This window comes from Opisthocomus hoazin, chromosome Z (genome assembly GCF_030867145.1).
Source record: "Opisthocomus hoazin isolate bOpiHoa1 chromosome Z, bOpiHoa1.hap1, whole genome shotgun sequence".
NCBI classification, from domain to species: domain Eukaryota; kingdom Metazoa; phylum Chordata; class Aves; order Opisthocomiformes; family Opisthocomidae; genus Opisthocomus; species Opisthocomus hoazin.
This window is the reverse complement of record NC_134454.1, coordinates 5574929-5594580: the sequence shown is the minus strand read 5'-3', so window position 1 is coordinate 5594580 and position 19652 is coordinate 5574929. Positions and strand designations below refer to the sequence as shown.

Genomic DNA, 19652 nt, shown 5'->3' with positions numbered 1-19652 from the left:
TCCCAGCCTGGGGGGAGATCACCCCCATGCCACCAGACTGCTTAGCAGGAAGAGCTCAAAGGCAGATCACTCTGGCTGTCATGTTGACGGAATAAAGCGGTTGGCCTACAGTCATAGAATCATAGAAAGTTTTGGGTCGGAAGGGACCCCCAGAGGTCATCTAGTCCAACCGCCCCGCAGCGAGCAGGGACACCGCTAACTAGATCAGGTTGCTCAGAGCCCTGTCCAACCTGGTCTTGAATGTTTCCAGGGTTGGGGCCTCCACTACCTCTCTGGGCAACCCGTTCCAGTGTTTCACCACCCTCATTGTAAAGAATTTCTTCCTTATATCCAGCCTAAACCTACCCTGTTTTAGTTTAAAACCATTACCCCTCGTCCTGTTACTGTTGTCTCTGCTAAACAGATTGTCCCCATCTTTCCTATCGGCTCCCTTTAAGTACTGAAAGGCTGCAATCAGGTCTCTCCGCAGCCTTCTCTTCTCCAGGCTGAACAAGCCCAACTCTCTCAGCCTGTCCTCATAGGAGAGGTGCTCCAGCCCTCGGATCATTTCTGTAGCCCTCCTTTGGACCCGCTCCAACAGTTCCATGTCCTTCTTGTGCTGAGGGCTCCAGAGCTGAACGCAGGACTCCAAATTAGTCAAATTACAAGCGACGGAAGAGGTATGCATGAGATTCCTGGTACCCACTTTCTTTGTACCTTGATAAAGAAGTCTTGGAAAAGACACGCACTATTCATGTGTTAGTCACATCATCCATGTTCCAAGCTCACAGGCATCGATGCTGACTGTGTCACCCTGCTCTTGTAGGGGTTTTCAGAGGACAGATTGGAACTAGAGAAGTTCTTGGCCCATTTACAGCTCAGGGCTTTGCCTCCTTTCGACCCCATACCAAACTACTGCTAATTTGGTTAAGGAGTCCAGTGTATCCATCACACTCCCTGCAGGAAACAAATTTAAAAAAAAAAAAAAACACATATATAAAACAACCCCCAGAAATCAAAATAAGCCCCACAAGAAGGTAAAAAAATAAAAACGGAAAAACAAAAAAACACCTCAGAGAAGTCAAAAAACAGGCCCCCCCAAGCATAAAAAAAAAAATTATATAAAAATCACTCTCAAGAGATTTAAGAATAAAACGAACAGAAAACCAACCCTAGGAACTGAAAAAAAAAAAAAAAAAAAAGGAAAGAAAAACCAAAACCAGGAAACTGACTGGGGGGGGGAGGGGGGCAGACGGTGGGGGAGAGAAGGAGAGAGCAGGCTGGGGGAAGCAAGCCGGGGCGCGCAGGAGGCAGGCGGGAGGTGCGGTGCGGTGCGGTGCGGTGCGGTGCGGTGCGGTGCGGTGCGGTGCGGTGCGGTGCGGTGCGGTGCGGTGCGGTGCGGCTGCTCCCTTCCTCCCGCCTCCTCCCGCCGTCACGGGTATCTGCGCCTGCGCCAAGGGGCAGCCGGAGCGTCCGCGCGTCACCGGCTCCGGGCGGAACGCGGGTCCCCGCACCACAGTTCCGGGGGAGCACGGCCCCGACGGGGGGCGGCGGGGGTGCTGTGCGGAAGGAGGCTGCTGTGGGCGGCGGGGTTGCCGTGAGGCGGGCATGGGGCTCTGTGTGATTCCTCTGGGTTTCGTATGGGCCTGCCGTGGGGCAGGGCATGGCTATGGCATGGCTATGGCGTTGCTATGGGGCGGCGCGCTCTGTCTGGAGCCCCCGGGCGTCTGGAGCCCCCCCCCACGTGATCCTCCCACGTGACCCCCTCTCCCCGTTCGGGTGCTCGCAAGATGGCGGCGGCGGCGGCGGCTGTTCGGGGCCGGCGCTTCAAGTGGTCGCTGGAGCTGGCGGCAGCGCCGGGGGGGCGGTGAGGCCCACGGGAGGGGGGGGTGCGAGGGGATCGGGAGGGGAGGGTCCAGGGCTCTCCCCCGCCTTACCTGCCCTCCTTTCTCGTCCCCAGGCCCCGCGGAGCCGCCGAGGGTCGCGGGCCGCTGGGGTTCGCTGAGCGGCAGCTGGGGGAGGGCGGCGTCCACGAGAGCGACAAAATCCTGATGGAAAAGGTGGGCGGGGGGGTCTCGGTGGGAGGGAGGGGGGGAGGGGGGGAGGGACGCCTCCCGGACGCCTGGGTCCCCCCTGGGGTGGACGGTCCCTGTCCCAGATGCCTAGGTCCCGCACGAAAGCAGCCCCTGCCAACGCCACGGGCGCCTTAGTCCCTCCTTTACTTGCAGCGCTGCTGGGATGTGGCACTGGCGCCGCTGAAGCAGATCCCTATGAACCTGTTCATCATGTACATGGCCGGCAACACCATCTCCATCTTCCCTGCCATGATGGTCTGCATGATGGGCTGGCGCCCGCTGCAGGCCCTCATGTCCCTCTCTGCCAGTGAGTACAACCCCTCCTTACAGTCCCACGTGGGTGACAGCTCCTTGGGTGTCCCCCCACTGCCATCCCCTGCCACGCGACAGTTGCCCCACACACCTGCAGCGGTCCCTGCATCTCACCCTGCAACGGTCATCCCCACATATCCCCCAGCAGCCGTCCCTACAACAGCCCCCATCGCACGTGTCCCTCTGCAGCAGTTGCTCCCATGTCAGTTGCCCCCACGCGTCCCTCAAGAGTTGTCCATATGGTGGTCACCTGCACATCAGCTTCCCCACATGTTCCCAGACGGTCATCCCTGTGTCGGCTGTTCCCGTGCGTCCCCCTTCGGTTGTCCCTCTGACAGTCACCCCCGTCTCAGCCACCCCCAACAGTCACCCCTGTCTCAGTCACTCCCATGTGTCCCCCGACGGTCGCCCAGCAGCCACCCCCATGCCTCCCCCACCGTTCCCCCTCATGATGCTCCCCTGCCACTTCCCACCCATCATTGCCCCTGGTCCCCCGCGGTGCCAGGTATGCGCCGTGTGGGTGACCGTGACGGGTCCCCCCGTCCCGCCCTGTTCCCCCCACAGCACTGAAGGCGCTGGAGAGCTCGAGCCGGCGGGCGCTGCAGGGGCTGGTGTTCCTGGTGGGTAATGGCCTGGGACTGGCACTGGCCCTCTACAAGTGCCAGGCCATGGGGCTGCTGCCCACCCGCCCCTCCGACTGGCTGGCCTTCGTCGCCCCCCCACAGGTGTGCCCCGACACGGGGGTACCCCCACCCTGCCCCTGCTCTGCCGGACACCAGGGTTCCCCCTGGCCTGGACCCCAGGGTCCCCCCGCTCACACGCTTTCTCTCTTCCCTTGGCAGCGGATGGAGTTCACTGGGGGGGGCCTGATCCTGTGACCCAATGCACCCACCCACCAATAAAGGCAATGGCAGGCTCGTGATGTTATTTTTGGGGGGAATTCTGAGGGTTTGGGGGCTCAGCCCAAGGAGGCACGGGGACGGGTCAGAGCAAAGGCTATTTGTTGATGACATGTGCTGTACTGGTAGTGCTGGGGCCCATATTGGGAGCTCTGGGAGTGCACTGGAGGAGCACTGAAGCCTGCACTGGGAGTTCTGGGAGTTCCTGGAGTCTAGAGGCATGTACTGGGAGCCATGGGGGCCACACTGGGAGTGCACTGAAGATGCACTTGGAGCCTCGAGGCCTATACTGGGAGCCTTAGGGCCTGTACTGGGAGCCTTAGGGCCTGTACTGGGAGCCTTCAGGTCTGTACGGGGCATGCACTAGAGCTGCACTGGGAGCCACAGGGCCCATACTGGGAGCCTTAGAGCCTGTGCTGGGAGCGCTGAGAGCCTTGGGGGCCACACTGGAAGTGCTCTGGCGCTGCAGTCAGAGCCTCAGGACCCACACTGGGAGCCTTGTGGTGCATACTGGGAACGCACTGGGAGCCTTGGGGCCCATACTGGGATCGTAGTCATAGAGCTGCAGCCCCACCTGGCACTCTACTGGGAACACTGGGTTCACACTAAGAACATTCAGGGTCATACTACGATTTTACTTCAACTGTAGTTCCTGCTGACATCATACTGGGGGCGCTGGGATCTGTACTGGGATCTCACCCAGCTGTGGCTCGGGCTGGCATTGTAGTGAGAGCACTGAGCCCACAGTGGGAGTGTCGGGGCCATACTGTGATCCTGCTGGAAGAGCTTTGGCCCACACGGGCGTTATACTGGAAGTGTTCGTGCTATACTGGAAGTGCTAGGCCTATACTGGGAGTCTGGTGGCCCATACTGCGATCATGCCTGAAGACCTCTGCCTTAAGCTGACATCACACTGAGAGCACTGGTGCTATACTGGGATCATACTCTGCGAGCTGTGGCCCAGACTGGCATTGTACTGGGAGCTCATGCGACACCACCAGACCCATACTGGGATCATGCTTGAAGAACTGTGGCTCAGGCTGGCATTGCACTGGGAGTGCTGGGCCCATACTGATATGGTCGTGGGCAAGTCAGGATGGCGTGTGTGCAGTGCTGGGATGTACTGGTCTTTACTGGTGCTTAGAGGCTGGGGGTTTCCTATTGCCCACACCACCAGCCCCTTTGTCAGTACCTCCAGGACCTCTGTGTCTGACCAACATCAAGTGTCTGACCCATGGCTGTCCCTAAGTGCCCTCCAGTGCCCTGTAACTGTCCCCACTTCCCCCCAGCTGCCCCACATGTGCTTCATAACTGCCCCCCAATTCTCCCATCTCCCACCTGCCCCAGAATTGCCCCACACCTGTTCAAGCGACGTATAACTGTCCCCAGTTCCATCCAAGGGCCCCATAAGTGTCCGCCAATTTGCCCCCCAGCTACCCCATAGCTGCCAGCACTGCCCTAACTAACCAACACCAGATTCCCCCCACTGCCACATTTTGCCTCAGTTTTCCCTGGGTTTGCCCCATTTTTGCCAGTTTGCACCCTGTTATTGCTCTTTTGCTCCATTTTTGCCCATTTTCACATTTCCTCCTATTTCTTCTTGGTGTGCCCTGCATTTTCCTGGTTTTCCCCTCATTTTTCCCTGCTTTTGTCCCATTTGCCTCATTCTGGCCTATTGCCCTTGTTCTTGCCCTGACTGCCAGAACTGCCTGGTTTTGCCCCATGTTGCCTCATTTTTGCCTTTTCCCCTGGTTTTGACCTGTTTGTCCTGATTTCTGCCCCGTTTCCTCCCTCCTGTTTCCCCAGTTGCCCATTTCTCCAGTTCTTCTCTGTTTTCCACTACTTCCCTCTCTTCCTGTTTCTTCCATTTTTTTCCTGGGTTTGCTCTATTTCCACAATTTCTCTCCCCCCCATTCCCAACCTATTTCCCCCGCATTTTTCCCACAATTTTCCCCAAGTTTTCTCCTGTTTTCCCTCTGCTTTTTGCCTGTTTCTGCCCCATTTCCCCATTTTACCATGTTTTTCCCCATTCCCCCAATTTTCTCCTTGTTTTCTCCCCACTTTCTGCCCATCTGTGCTCCATTTTTCCCTTTTCCTTTGTTTTTCCTCCATTTTTCCCCATTTTTGCTAATTTTTGCCCATATTTCTTCCCCCAGTTCCCCCCTACTTTTTCCCATTTCCCCATTCCCCCCATTTTCTCCCATTTTTTCTGTTTCCCGATCTTTGCTCCCATTTCTTCCCTCATCCCCCCATTTTCCTGATTCCCCCCTTTTCCCATTTTTTCTGGTTTTTTCCCATTTTCCCCTATTTTGCCCTTTTTTTCTGTTTTTCCCCATTTTTCCCAGCCTTCTCCCATTTTTGCCCTGATTCTTCCCCCATTCCCCCCCATTTTCCGTGTTCTGCTGGTTCACCCTCTTTTCCCCGATTCCCTGTGTTTTTGCCAGTTCCCCCCAGTTTCTCCCATTCCAGCCACCAGCAGCACCAGCCAGCCTCCACTCCCCGTTCAGCCACACCGCCACGTGTCTGCAGTATACGTTTCCCCTCCCCAGCAGCCACCACTAAGCACCAGTACACACCGGTGCCCACTGGTGCAATCCTCTCCCAGCATTCCCCCTCATTTCCCAGTATAGCCCACATTCTCCCCCTGCCTCCCAGCACAATCCACAGCCCCAGAACCCTCCTCCCCAATATGCACCAGTGCATCCTGGCACCATCATGGCTCAGGACTCCCTCAGTATGGCCCAGAGTCTCCCCATGCCCCCCAGGATGGCCCAGAACCCCAGATCCATGCCTCTCAGTATGGACTAGTGCTTCCCAGCGATTCCCAGTATGGCCCAGAGCCCCATCCCAGTATATCCCACTGCCTCCCGTTACAGCCCATTGCCATCCCAGTGCTTCCCAGTACACCCCAATGCCTCCCAGGCCATCCCAGTCCCCACAGTGGCATTCACAGGCCTGGGCCCCGGTGGGGGGCACCCCGCCTCCTTCTCCTTCTGCCCCTGCAATGGGTTGGGGCTCCCTCTGACATCATCAGTGGGGTCACATATGATGTCACACCTCATTACGTCACCCCTGCTGTGGCGTGTCGTGGTGTGTCACTGTGTATCGTGTCCTGCCTCCCCACCTGGGGTCAGAGCACGCAGCAGCCCTGGGTCCCTGCCACCTTGCCAAGTGTTGTATCATGTGGTGTGATGTGCTGTCATGCCCCGTGACATCACCCTTGCTATGGCATGTCATCGTGTGTGTCCCCGGACCTGGGGGCATGTGGCAACCTCGGGTCCCTGCATCTCACAGGTGTGATGTCACGTGATGCCATGTGAGGTCACCTCATGTCATGTAATGATGTCAACATGATGTCAGCTGTGCAAGCCACATCTGGTGTAGCATATGGGAGCAGCATCTGCTGTTGTTTATGCTCATGAGCATACACTTGTATGTGTATGCTGAGATCACAGAATCACAGAATCACAGAATGGTGGCGGCTGGGAGGGACCTCTGTGGGTCATCATCCCGTGGGAGGGGATGCCCTGGCACGGGGGCGCTCACCAGCACGACGACATGGGTCTGGGTGGGCAGCCCCTCCAGCAGGTGATGGCCTCCAGCTGCCCCACCAGCCCTGCCCTGTGGTCCCGCCCCAGCAGGACATGCCTAGGGCCATGTACACTGGGGATGAGAGGGGTGAGAGCCCCAGGCCTCGCCTCCTCCTCTCTGGCCGCCTGCCTCCAACCCCCCCAGGTGCATCCTTCCCTCCCAAGTTGCTCTGGCTGTTCCAAGATGGCCACTCAGGGGTTCCTTCTCTGTCCCTAGGGTACCCTGAGGCAGCTCCGCCCTCAACTAGAAAGCCCCACCCCTTTCAAGATGGCCACACCTCCCCACAGCCCAACTTCCCAGTTGTGCTGGATAAAGAAGCCCTTCCCTCTCCCACGAGGCCCTGCCCATTCGTTCAAGTAGTTTGCACTCACTCTACCAGGCACCCAAAGGCCCCCCCTCTCTCTTTAGAACCATAGAAATCACAGAATGGTTTGGGTTGGAAGGGACCTTAAAGCTCATCTGGTTCCAACCCCCCTGCCATGGGCAGGGACATCTTCCTCTAGACCAGGTTGCTCAGAGCTCCATCCAACCTGGCCTTGAACCCTGCCAGGGAGGGGGCAATGACCCCTGTAGGCCATGGCCCCTTCCCCAGGCAGACCCTCCCCTAGGGGCATCACCCCACATGCACTTGTCCCAAGGCCCCACACACTCACAGAATCCCAGCATGGCAGGGGTTGGCAGGGACCTCTGCGGGTCACCCAGTCCAACCCCGTGCCCAAGCAGGGTCACCCAGAGCAGGCTGCACAGCACCGCGTCCAGGTGGGGCTTGAATATCTCCAGAGAAGGAGACTCCACAGCCTCCCTGGGCAGCCTGGGCCAGGGCTCCATCACACTTACACTCACCCCTTCCATGGCGACGTCTCCTCCCCTGTGGCCTTGCCCATTCCTCTCCAGCCTTTTTCTGTCACCGCGGGCTCCCACAGCTCCTGGGCCAAGTCCCATCCCCTGACTGGCAGGTCCTGCCCCCACCAAGCCCAACCCCTTGAAGGGCCGTGACCCACCAGAATGATCCCAGGGGTCCCTAGGGCAGTGGCGGTGGTAAAGGCAGTCCTGACAAAGGTGTAGAGCCCCCATGGCCCCCCTGCCTCCGGGCCCAGCGCCTCTGACAGCAGCCGCAGGGAGCAGCCCCTGCCGCACCCACCCATGATGCCAGCAGGGGTGGGGCGGCAGTTTGTGTCATCCCCCCAACATCTCAGCCCAGATGGCGAGGTCCCCCTGTTCTCACCATGGTCAAGGCAATGGTGCTCAGGAACTTGATGGTCAACACAGTCTGGATGGGGGGATGTGACCTCTGACTCCCCTGTGACCCCTCACCCCCCCGTCACCTTGACCCCACCCTTGTACCACCAAGTGCGACCCTGGCTTGACCCCAGGCCCAACTTGCAAACCCGTCTTCAGGGTCATGAGGCTGGTTCAATGCAAATGACATCAAATAAAGTCATAACGGAATCAGTTCTGGCAGCTGACACAGTCTGTATTGATATGGGGGTTGCCCTGACCCAGGTGCAGGACTTTGCACTTGGCCTTGCTGAACCTTATGAGGTTCACATGGGCCCACTCCTCAAACCTGTCAAGGTATGTCTGGATCTGGACTTCATGCGTGGCAGCTACCACCTATGCTGTTCCCCCACACAATACTAGAAACATGTTCTTGATGCCACACAAATCCTTTGCTTGGGTTGTGTTTTTCAACTGTCCTTATCCAGTAGCCCATTGGTCTCATGAAAAGGCATGTGACGCTGGGCTTAAAGACAGACAGACAGACACATCAGTCAACACAAAGTGAGCACCTGAGCTAGCTTTTGGTCTAATGTATATCCAGACTGCAACTCAAGAGTCCTAGTCTGTGGCCTTATTCTCCCAGGACAACCTTATCTTTCATACCCAATCTCACTTCAGCAGCAGCTGCAGCAGGGCTCAAGTTGTCATTCCATGACATTCTTGGTTGTGGGGGTATTTACATGTTTTCTGACAAAGCAGCCTTCAGCATTGAGCCAGTACTGCAGTGTGGCCAACACACTGTCCTCTGAGGCTTACAGCTCTCCTGCTGCAGCAAGATGCATGCTAAGTCAGTGCCCTGTCCTGCCTGCAGTGCACCCATCACTAGGAGCTGGGAAAAGGTATCTGCAAAGCACAACAGCAAACCGTACACGTTTTTATACAAATGAGCTTCCCTGCCAGGAAAGCTGAAGGCCCAAGCTGTTTCTGGCTGAAGCAGATTGCAGACCCTTCCTGCCTGCCTGGAGACAGTTTGCCTAGTCCCTATGGCAGACCTCACAGGGAATGCAGACCATGCCAGGTGGCCAGGTAACTCGATTCATCATCTGTGTACTTACTGAAAGCAGTGTAGGGACAATTTCTTCCAACGCTTCTGACCATTTGTGCACAGCTGGTGGGAGGGTGTCTTGTCCTCATCTCCCCGAAGGGTCTTATGAATCCAAGCATCTTCTCATAGTAATTTAAGATAATGAATAATATCAGAGTGCCTTGTCAAGCAGTGCAAATTAGGGAATGAGCTTAACAGTCAATATCACTACTGTGATGTACACCCAGCAGACATCTACCCATACATCTAGTGAAACAGAGCCTACCTGGTGCAACTGGTTTGCTATGCAGTTATCTCTGTGTCTGAGTGTAGGCTGTGGTGTGATGACATCAGCCTGAGGCATCTGGGAGCCACACTGCACAACAAAATTTGCCTAAAAGCTTTGAGACTCCAAAGCAAGTGAGATTTCTTCCACCCTTTAGATACCTAGAGAACTGGGTCCGTAAGCGTAAGTACTGCAGCACAGGAGGGTATTAACAATGGGCATATTGATCAGTGCTCAGAAGTCTCCAAAGCCCAGTACCTATGACAGAAGGGTTCTGCTCTTCACTGTTGACATAGAAGCTACACTGCGAGACCCAAGTGAGCTCAGATGTTCTTAGGGGTGAATGGGGCTCAGATTCAGGGGCAGTAAGGAAGAAGGGGATCAGAGAGTCTTTGCACTGGCTGGGTGTATGCAGAAAGAGGTGTATTTCACCAGTGCATTTCCCTAGCACTGCAAAGAGCACTTGTCCAGGGAGCATCACCCCTCTTCTCCCTGCTCTTAGCACTGCATGCAGCTCCTCTGCCTGTCTGCCGAAGCAGGTCAGTAATAGCATGGTCAGAGAGAATTATGTCATCACGAGTAAACGCTTCTAACAGATTTCACAGATGTCCTCTAACATCTTCACACTCCTGTGAAAATCTGCAGGTCTGAGAGTCACGCAAAGGGGTCAAACTCCTGAAGCAGCTGCCTGGACACAGAGTGAACATGGCTATATATGCATATGGCACTTGCTGGATTATAAAGGCTTGGCTTGCATATGGCAGAAATCCTATTTAGAGTTGTCTTGAGGTAAAAAACATATAAAAGAAGAGTTAAGAGGCATCTTCCACAAAAGACATAATGCCTGTGGAGCAGCGCCTCAGCGAGTTTGACCTTGATGATCTGGCCCTGTGCCCCTGATTGAGAAAGTAACAACGAAGGGGACACCCATCAACCCAAAAAGGAAGGTATCTGGCTCGTGCAGGACGCGTGAACAGTAGAATTCACCAATCGAGTTACGAACAAAGCCGCACGCAACTAAGGCAATACCCTATCGGAATGCTTCTGATAGCGTGTGAACAATAGCAAGCAGTATGTAAGGGCAACTTTGTAAAGAATAAAGGTCTTTGGCTAACAGCCCGCCAGAGTCCGTGCCTTCCATCTGCACAAATGCCCCCTGGTTCAATCACTGTGGTGATTGGCATCTGACTCAGAGCATGCTTCCATTCAAAGCTGAAATTAGAAGTGAGGAGAAATCCAAGACAAGCAAAATTAAGAAAAAGAAGTGGGTGGTCTAGAAACAAAGAAGGTGATGCTAATAAACATGCAGAAAGCTAGAGGTGCTACAGTAAAGCAAGAAATGCAGAAGTCCTTCATGACTGCTTGCCTGCTGCAAGTGGAACAGGACAGAGTCTATTCTAGTAAATTGAGAATGCGAAACAACTCCTGAAATGCATTGTCTACTGTGTGGATTTGCAGCTCTTGGCCCACTTCTCTCCCACAGTACTGAGGGCTACCTGATGAAGTCTCTGTTTGCTTGTGTTGCCCATAAAACACGTAGATTCTGAGGAAATTCCAGACAGCCAGAGGCACGCAGATGAAGTGCTGCCATTGTTACCTGTTCGCTGCATCCACATTACAGGCTAGGTAACCAGTCAACTAAAAAGGGAGAGACAGGGAAGAAATATCAGTCAAGGCAGTTCTTTTAGCTAAGATGGATGTATTGGTTAGCCAAGAGACCATGAGTTCAAATGCATGTGTCTGCATTTATGAATTATAGCCACATATGAATGCTTGGCACTATACCTACACCCTTTCCTAATCATGTTAATAGCTTACCCAAAGCGGCAACAATCTGGGTAATCCTTACAATCACTTTCAGCAATGAAACCCTATGCTGCCTTGGACAGTGGTTTGGGGCATTTGTTTTCAACTTGAAGTCTTTCCACCATGCTTCTAGTCTTCTACACTGCATTTTATTCAAAGGTCATAGATAAGAAAATAACTGCTTGCTGTTAATGTGTTAGTCGCTACGTACACTACACCATACCAAACCTGTTCTCACAGCAGCTGTTACACTGAACACCTCCACAGAGCTAGAGCTCAGACAGGTTAATGCTGCTATACCCTCCACAGAGAGAAAGTAGAGCAAGGAGTGGATGCTACAACGGGATGAAGCTGCGTCAGGGGAAGTTCAGACTGGACATTAGGGAAAGGTTCCTCACTGACAGTGTGGTCAATCATTGCAACAGGCTTCCCAGGGAAGTAGCTGTGGCACCAACCCTGTCAGAGTTCAAGGATCATCTGGACAACGTTTTTAGTCATATGGTTTAGTTTTAAGTAGTTCTGCGAGGAGCGGGGATTTGGACTTGATGATCTTTATGGGTCCCTTCCAATCTGAGATATTCTATGATTCTATGATTCTTGGGTTGGGTCCCCAACACTGGCCATGGTGGAGAAGCCTGAGGCAGGATTTGGACAGTAAAAGGTAGGAATGCTGGCAAGAACAGAGGCTGAGGCTGTGCAGCAAAGAGGTCAAAGAGAGTGTGTTTAATTATTTGTGATTATAAATTTGGTAGAGGCTTTTGTATATCTGTGAGACTTCTTGCAAGAGTATTTTCAGCGTTGTTCTACCTGGTAGCCATTTTAAGACAGTAACAGTGTGGGCAATAGGAGACATAAATATTTTAAGTGGTTTAACACAGAAAATCCTCAGATGCTGTGGGCATTTCACAGGGGTTCGTGTCCTGTGCAAGTACGCACAATTCCCACTAGTGCTCTGAAGCTATGTGTGAAATGACCACTGAGTGGATCTGCAGGTGAGTCAGCCTGCTGGGGACTCCAGGTTGCCTGAGCAGACAGGTACATCCAAGCACAGGGCATTGACAGTAATCTAGCAGCAGAGTATGTGAGTTCTGGAGGGAGAACTGGGATGTTGAAAGGGATGTTGGAAGGATTTAGGCATGGGGGTGGAGAAGCAGCTGAACATGAGGGTTCTGCAAAGGCAGAGCAAGAGGGAATGTAATTGCTGGCTGAATAAACAGATACATCCAGGGTGCTAATTTGCATGACAATGAGACGGGCATTGGAATAATAGTTCTGTTTTCCATATCGTGTTTTATCGGAGAGAATTTCAGATGCATAGAGGTTGGAGAAAATACTGTACAGTAAGACTTAGGACTTAGTTTATTTAGCTGCCTGGAAAAAAAAAAAGTGTTCATTATGTGGTACAGTTACCTGTAGAACAAAAAAACAGTAGTTAATAACATGTCTTATATGAAGGAAAAGAGAAGTACAAGAACAGTTAACTGGCTGAAAGATAAAGCAATTGGTTTCACATTAGGGGATAACTGCAAATACTATTGTATATTACAATGAGTGTACTTTAAAATGATTAATTACTCTTGCTTTTAAACACTTGGATTCTACTGCAAGCAGTTCATGTAACATATTATTACAACCATGTCAGTCTTCGTTAGTGTGATGTCAAGGCTGTGAACAAAAAAGCTGCATTGTATTTAACACTGATCTAGAGAAAAGTTGTGTGGCTTACACATCACAGAAGTTTTGCAGATGCATTTCTATACACTTTCCAGTCCAGTATCTTTATCTAAAATGAGTTGCATGCTAAACATTCTTCTGTGCTAATTCTTAGTGCCAAGTGCTTCACAATTTCCTCATTATTTTTCTAGTGTCTTTGACATGCTGCTAGATCATAGAATCATAGACTGATTTGAGTTGGAAGGGACATTAAAGATCAATTTTAAAGTTCCAACCCTGCCATGGGCAGGCAGGGATGCCTTCTACCAGATCAGATGTTTCTGTACACTGTGCTGCCTGTCTATAGCTGGATATTCTCCAGCTGAGTACTTGTCTTCCCTCACTAATTGCAGAGATGATTAATCCTCCCCAGAGTCATGCTTATTCTGACTGTCTGAACTCAGGTACCTGCAGTCCCTGGAACACAGTTTTAGCAAATAGTGTTTTTTTCCATTTCCTCATTGATCTTCATTTCCAGACTCAAGAGTCAATTTGGAAGGCATTTTGATCAAATGAGTCACTGAAATCAGCTTCACAGTTGAAGGGATAGGCTGCTCTCCTTCACAACTGCTTGGTGTATAGCTGCCCATGCAACTCAAGGGAAGGAAACCACAGCTGGTTAGTCAGATAACAACAGTTCTATGTCATGGAGATGACAGAACTCTGCTTCGTTTTCATAGAATAGGATAATTCAGGCTGGAAGACACCTCCAGAAGTCTACAGTCCACCCTCCTGCTCAAAGTAGGGTGACTCAAGAGCCAGACCAGGTTATTCAGAGTTTTATCCAGCCTGGTCTTGAAAACCTAGGAGGATGGGGACTGTGCAGCCTCTCTGGACAACCTCTTCCACTGCCTGACTGCCCTCATGTGGAAGAAGTGTTTCCTTACACCCAGTCATCTCTTTTCAATTTATGCTTGCTGCCTCTCATCCTCCTGCCATGCACCACTGTGAGAAGCCCAGTTCCATCTTCTTGATAACCTCCTTGTAGTTACTGGAATGCTGGTATTAGGTACTCCAAACATGATGGCAGGGCCAGGAGGCTGGTGCAGAGGAATAGCAGCCCTTTACATCTGGACGCACCTCAGAACATGCAGACATTCATCCCAAGAGTTCACAGGGTCTGTACTGAAGAAGCTACTGGTTTTAAACAGAACCAACCCCAGCTGAGCAGGCTGCCTGATTCAACCATGTCTTCCTCGGGATACTGCATATTAATGACCTCAAAAGGTATTTCTTACTCCCATGCATGCCTTTTTCCCTGAAGTCTTAGCAAGGCCCACACTCCTCCCCTTTGAGCTCCAACACTGTTGAGCATCGTAGCATGGTGGTGGAGAATTCACAGAGCTGTGGAGCAGGACACTGTGAATCAGGGCCTCTGGAAAATGGAAGACAGACCCCACACTGGGAGGAGCACCCCATTAGACAAACAAATGCCGTGTAAGTAGGAGAGTAAGGAGTAGGAGACCCAAACTTGAGATAAGCCTGGGAAGAATTTGTGACTAGAAGCCTGGTTAGTGCTCGCAAACCATAAAGAGCTTGTGTATTTTAGGTCCAAAAGTACCATGATAATATTAGAAAATGCCAAGACATTGAAATAGCTGCTCTGAGGAGCATGAGTGCATGGAAATGTCGTGTTGATATGGTCACATGATGGACTTGGGAACATCTTTGGTTTCAGTCTTATGTCCTTTACCAAAAGTAAGCCTACAACCTGATGATATCAAGTTAACTGCAGTCAAACAGAAGAGGACTCCACACAGAGTTAAAAAATACCTGTTACTTAGAGCCTACAATGTCAGAGGGAAAAGTGTTCATCCCACTGCCAACTGTCATCAAGTCACCTGAGGAAAGGTACCTTCAGGATAACCTGAGCTCTGAGCTTCACGAGGACTTACGTTCTACCTGTCTTGCTATCCTGACCCTATACTTGGCATAGGCACTCTGCTTCTGCTTGGAAGATGAGTAGCTGTTTCTCCAGAGTCTGAGATCACACAGTAGCACATCTTGTACTTCAGCAGGACAGGCCATAGAAGTGAAGAGGCAACAGATGGGAGTCAACGGCCAAGACTGCAGGCTGACATCACCTTCATCCTCCTGCTGCATCTCTCTCTCACCCTTGGAGGAGAAATATGCAATTGCCTGGCATATCCAAGACTGCAAAAAACCACAGTCACATGAAAAACACCAACCATTTATTTTCTCCTGTTTTAATAATGACATGGCTTCATCTCTCAGTGTACCTGAAAGAAACTTCCTAGAAGACTCTAACAGCTCCCAAGAGACAGTTCGAACCTGCTCTTGAGCAAGTACATTTCTTCAGGATTAGAGGTACACAGAACTGCTGACAGGTCAGCTGTGTTACGCCTTGAAACAGGCTTAGAAACATAGACAAAGAGGACAAATATGGGTGCCACATACATGATTTTAAGGATATGGTAAAGTGAAATTGGCTTGCTAGAATCCTTCACATCCCTATACTTACTGAGGACTCTACTGCTCTACCTCTGACCCTGCACAAAGGCCCAAGACCAAAAGGTGTACCAATGTCCCGTTCTCCACACCTCGGCAGATAGGATGGCTGAGGATTCTGGCTGGCACAGGCAGAGCCAAATTCTTTAATGTATCTCATAACTCCCACCATCAACATTATAAATTCAATGCAGTTACCTGCTGCCTTAATGTGTCAACTGGGCAACATAATCCCACAATTTATTCAAGTGCGCTTGTTCTATTTTACAAAGATAATCAGAGTAAATAAGCTCTGGAATATCCTTGCTTTCATTTCTCAGTAAAATCCAGAGAATTCAGTGGGACTGAATTATTTTGTTTGACTGCAGTCCATGGCTCCAACACCACGTGTTAGCTCTGGTAAGAAGTCTCCAAATTACCTGGTTATGCTTCCAAATTACCCAGTTTCCAAGCCTGCCAATCACGAACTGCACTTTCAACCCCTGCTTGTCTTGGGGATGGGTACTTGGGGGGCCTTTTTACAATACATCAGGCCTGAAGCTAAGAGGTAATATGCCGTCCACAGTGCTTGTCCCCACTCCTCCCATATCTGTGCCTCTTCCAGCTTCAAACCTACGTATGCTTCAATAGCTTTCTGCAGGCGAGCACCAGCTCTGGCCAGTTCTAAGGGTCAGTCTCTCCACTGTGCATAATTTCTCTCTTCTCTGATGCCAGCCAACAATAAAGTCTGCCCCTTCTATCTGAACTGACCTAACAATCTTTTCCCCCTTGCTCTTCATACATGAAGACTTTGCAAGCACAAGATTTGGGCAAGCCTGACAAATAGTTCACCATGCTTCACACAGGTACTGTGCTCTCAGCCAAGGGCACACGAAACTGGAGGAACAGACTCTTCAGCTGAGCAAGCAAGCAATAGAAAAGAGCAAGCAGTCTTTGCTACAAGTGGGTCTGGAGGCACTCACAGAATCACAGAATGTTCGGGGTTGGCAGGGCCCTCTGGGGATCACCCAGCCCAACCCCCTGCCCAAGCAGGGTCACCCAGAGCAGGCTGCACAGCACCGCTTCCAGCCGGGTCCAGGTCTTGAATATCTCCAGAGAAGGAGACTCCACAACCTCCCTGGGCAGCCTGGGCCAGGGCTCCGTCACCCTCAGAGGGAAGAAGTTCCTCCTCATGTTCAGCTGGAACTTCCCCTGCTTCAGTTTGTGCCCATTGCCCCTTGTCCTGTCGCTGGGCACCAGTCCCCTAACACCAGGTGAAAATTATTTCAAAGAGTTAAGTACAAGTGTGATAAATATTTAAGTCTCTCTGGAGATCTGGTGTGCAGGTGAACTAAGGATATCAAGTCAAATCCCAAATACATCTTTTAAGACTTCAGCAAACAGGGAACTAACCCAAAATGGCTGAAAATCCAACTCCTGCTTTGGCAACTCAGTTCAGGGTCAGCTTAAACCGATGCATACTACCAAGCATCAGCCCCAGAGCTTACAAAATCACTTTCAGAGAGGGCAATCACGTGATGTTTCACAAAGCAAGCTGCTTCTCTAAGGAAACCCCCCACATTCTGACATCAGCAGAAGCAGTACAAGGTAGGAATATTACAAGCGGCCTCTTGAGTAAAGAAACACTCCTGAACTATTAGAATACAGCAATTTGTCACAGTAAAAAGAGCTCAATTCAAGATACAACAAAATACTCCGAGTACTGGCATGAGGCAGCTGTAAAAATCTGCAGGCTTTGTAAAAAGTCTGCTGTGACTGGAATTCAGTTACTAACTCAGAGAAGAGCTACGGCATTGTTCCAGCTTTACTGTGCAAAAATTCAAGATCCAGGACATTCTAATTGCAGGGGAAACTGGCACAGGCATGCTGGGTAAGACTGGGCCCCCCTTTCCCCTCTTATTTGTCTGGGTCTTGACTACGTGTTTGTGTTTCACAGGCGAGTTGCTACACATTTAGCAACCGGAAAAACACATTAGTGCCTTACTTTTTTCACTCTCCTTTGCTTTTCCTCAATACAAGTTGATTTTAAAGGTATAGAAGAGAGCGAGCTTAAAAGCCAGGGAAATAATACCAGATGACCTCTAGTTTAAGTGAGATTATTAAAAATAAATCACTACCAGAGTTAAGTGACACAACTGCTCTTCCATTTATTTCAAATCAAACTGCTTGTGAACTGGATTAATTAAAGACTTCACTTTTCATACAGACAGGTTCAGTAAGGTTGACAGCCATAGCACGTGGCAGTTTAGAGGTAGCTGTGTAGCAAAGCAACTTGCTAGTGCTTAACACGTCTTACAAAATGGAAATCGACTTTTTCTAAACCGTACAAGAAATGTTCCATCACAAGTCATTGCTTGATGATACTAGGGAGTATTCTATGACCAGAATTCACCGGTAGGGACAACAGACATCTTCCCCATACTCCCTGCTACGCTATCATTCTCAGGTCAGATACACTGAAGTGAAACATTTTAGAACCATTTAGTACTGGATGTCTGCCTCTGGCACAACGTTTAACAAACACGGGAAAGCAGCTACAGTCCATTTTATGTTTTCATATACTGAGTCTTCTTAAGTGTTCATATACTATCCAGCTTCTTCAGGATGAAAGGAGCTGAAAAGAGAAATTAAAGCAACATGAACTTAACTCAGCTGAAGATAACAAGTCTGCAGTGAGCCCGTGATAAAACTGCAGCACGTTTATGTGGCATCTAAAATATTCGGACTCTGAGTGAGATACCACCCTCCACCACCCACATAGTCCCTCCTCTCCCCGCACGACTGGTTTAACAGGCGAGGCAGCACGATTCAAGGTGGGAATCGCGTAGGCCTGCTCACGCTGCAGGTCAGAGCCTTGGGCCTGTTCTCAACACCACCACGCAAGGGGGGGGGGGGGGGTAGAATCACCAGAACATGGCTTTTTGTTGGCTGAACATAAGGGTGTCCTGAAAGCAAACTTGCAAGCCCCTGACGCACGCACTGCACCACTGCCTACCAGGCAGACAGCACGGCCCTGTTCTTTCGTGCTCCAGCAAAGCACAGGGGCACTGCTGTTCGCCCGAGGTCAGCACTTCACCGCCGCGGGCACGGGGGCGGCCATGAGGCCGGCGGAGGCACAGACGCCTCTACGGGACGCCAACCGGCGGCGAGGCCGGGCCGGGCCGGGCCCGCCCCGGGGACGCAGGCTCCGGCTCCGGCCCCGGCCACCGCCCCGCCGCGCCCAGCGGGCCGCGCCGCTCCGAGAACTTACTGATCCGCAGCAACGCGACGTAGATGAGGAAGTTGCGGACGGAAACGAGGACGTCGCGGCGCATCTTCCGCCTCAGCTCCTCCGGGTCCATCTTAGGCCCCAGGCCCTCGATGCGGAACATGCCGGCGGCGCCGCTACCGCTGGCGAGCAGGGACGCGCGCGTCCGCGCCAGTGGAGGCCGCGTCACGTGACAGGGGCGGGCTGCGGCGGCGCATGCGCACCGAGGCGCGGCGAAGCCACGGCCCCCGGTGGGGCGCCGGTATCCGCCCGGCCCCGGAAGGAGGGGGCGGTGCGGAGGTTGCTCCGCCTCGGAGGGATGGGAGGCGGGGGGGGGGGGATGCGTCGGGCTCCAGTCAGCTCCCAGCGCGGCCGCGGAGGGGCCCGCTGTACTGGAGGGCCGCCCAGGAGCCAGGCCCGCGCCTGCCTGTGCCGCGGCCGACCCGGCGGCGTGTTCCCCCGCCCGGACGGGACGCGGCGGCGCTGGCAGGCCCGCTGGCCGCAGCTGCACCCGCCTGTGCTGGGCCGAAAGCACAGAGGTGGGATCTGACCGGTGGTGTGGGAAATCAACGTTCAGTTCGATTTTGCTATGGCTTTAGTTTAATTTTGTTACATAGCTTTGCAGCTATGTTAAGATAAGAGTTAAACACTGTTATTCAGTTTAGTTCTGTTCTTTGTAACCTTGCTAACAAGGACTGTTGTGGCTCAAATGTATCTAACAAGGCCTACTCGGAGACCAACGAAGAGAAACAAGGACTGATAACCAGAACTTTGTTGTTTGTAAGAAGCAACTCTGCAGCTGAAACTGTTTCTATGGTTTGGGCCTCAGCCAACACAGACAACTCAGGAATTTTTGAGCCAGAGGTGAAAGCACACAGCGAGGAAGACTACGAGCCTTCATCCAGAAGACCCCCACAGACGACCACCAGGCAACACTGCGCCAGTGCTAAAGGGGGGGGGGGGAGTATGA

At 52.1% G+C, this 19652-nt stretch overlaps 2 protein-coding genes across 2 annotated transcripts; one reads left to right on the top strand and one right to left on the bottom strand.

Annotated features, from left to right (window-relative positions):
• Positions 1-1747: 1747 nt before the first annotated feature.
• EMC4 (ER membrane protein complex subunit 4) lies at positions 1748-3283 on the top strand. Its single transcript, XM_075410689.1, has 5 exons — positions 1748-1846; positions 1940-2039; positions 2208-2361; positions 2931-3091; positions 3209-3283. The coding sequence occupies exons 1-5, from the start codon at positions 1770-1772 to the stop codon at positions 3242-3244; spliced, it is 528 nt and encodes a 175-aa protein (XP_075266804.1). The 5' UTR covers positions 1748-1769; the 3' UTR covers positions 3245-3283.
• A 14274-nt stretch (positions 3284-17557) lies between these two features.
• On the bottom strand, positions 17558-18897 carry TOMM5 (translocase of outer mitochondrial membrane 5). The gene is made up of 2 exons (XM_075411093.1): positions 18686-18897; positions 17558-18049 (listed from the first exon to the last, which is right to left on the bottom strand). The coding sequence occupies exons 1-2, from the start codon at positions 18804-18806 to the stop codon at positions 18015-18017; spliced, it is 156 nt and encodes a 51-aa protein (XP_075267208.1). The 5' UTR covers positions 18807-18897; the 3' UTR covers positions 17558-18014.
• Positions 18898-19652: the final 755 nt, after the last annotated feature.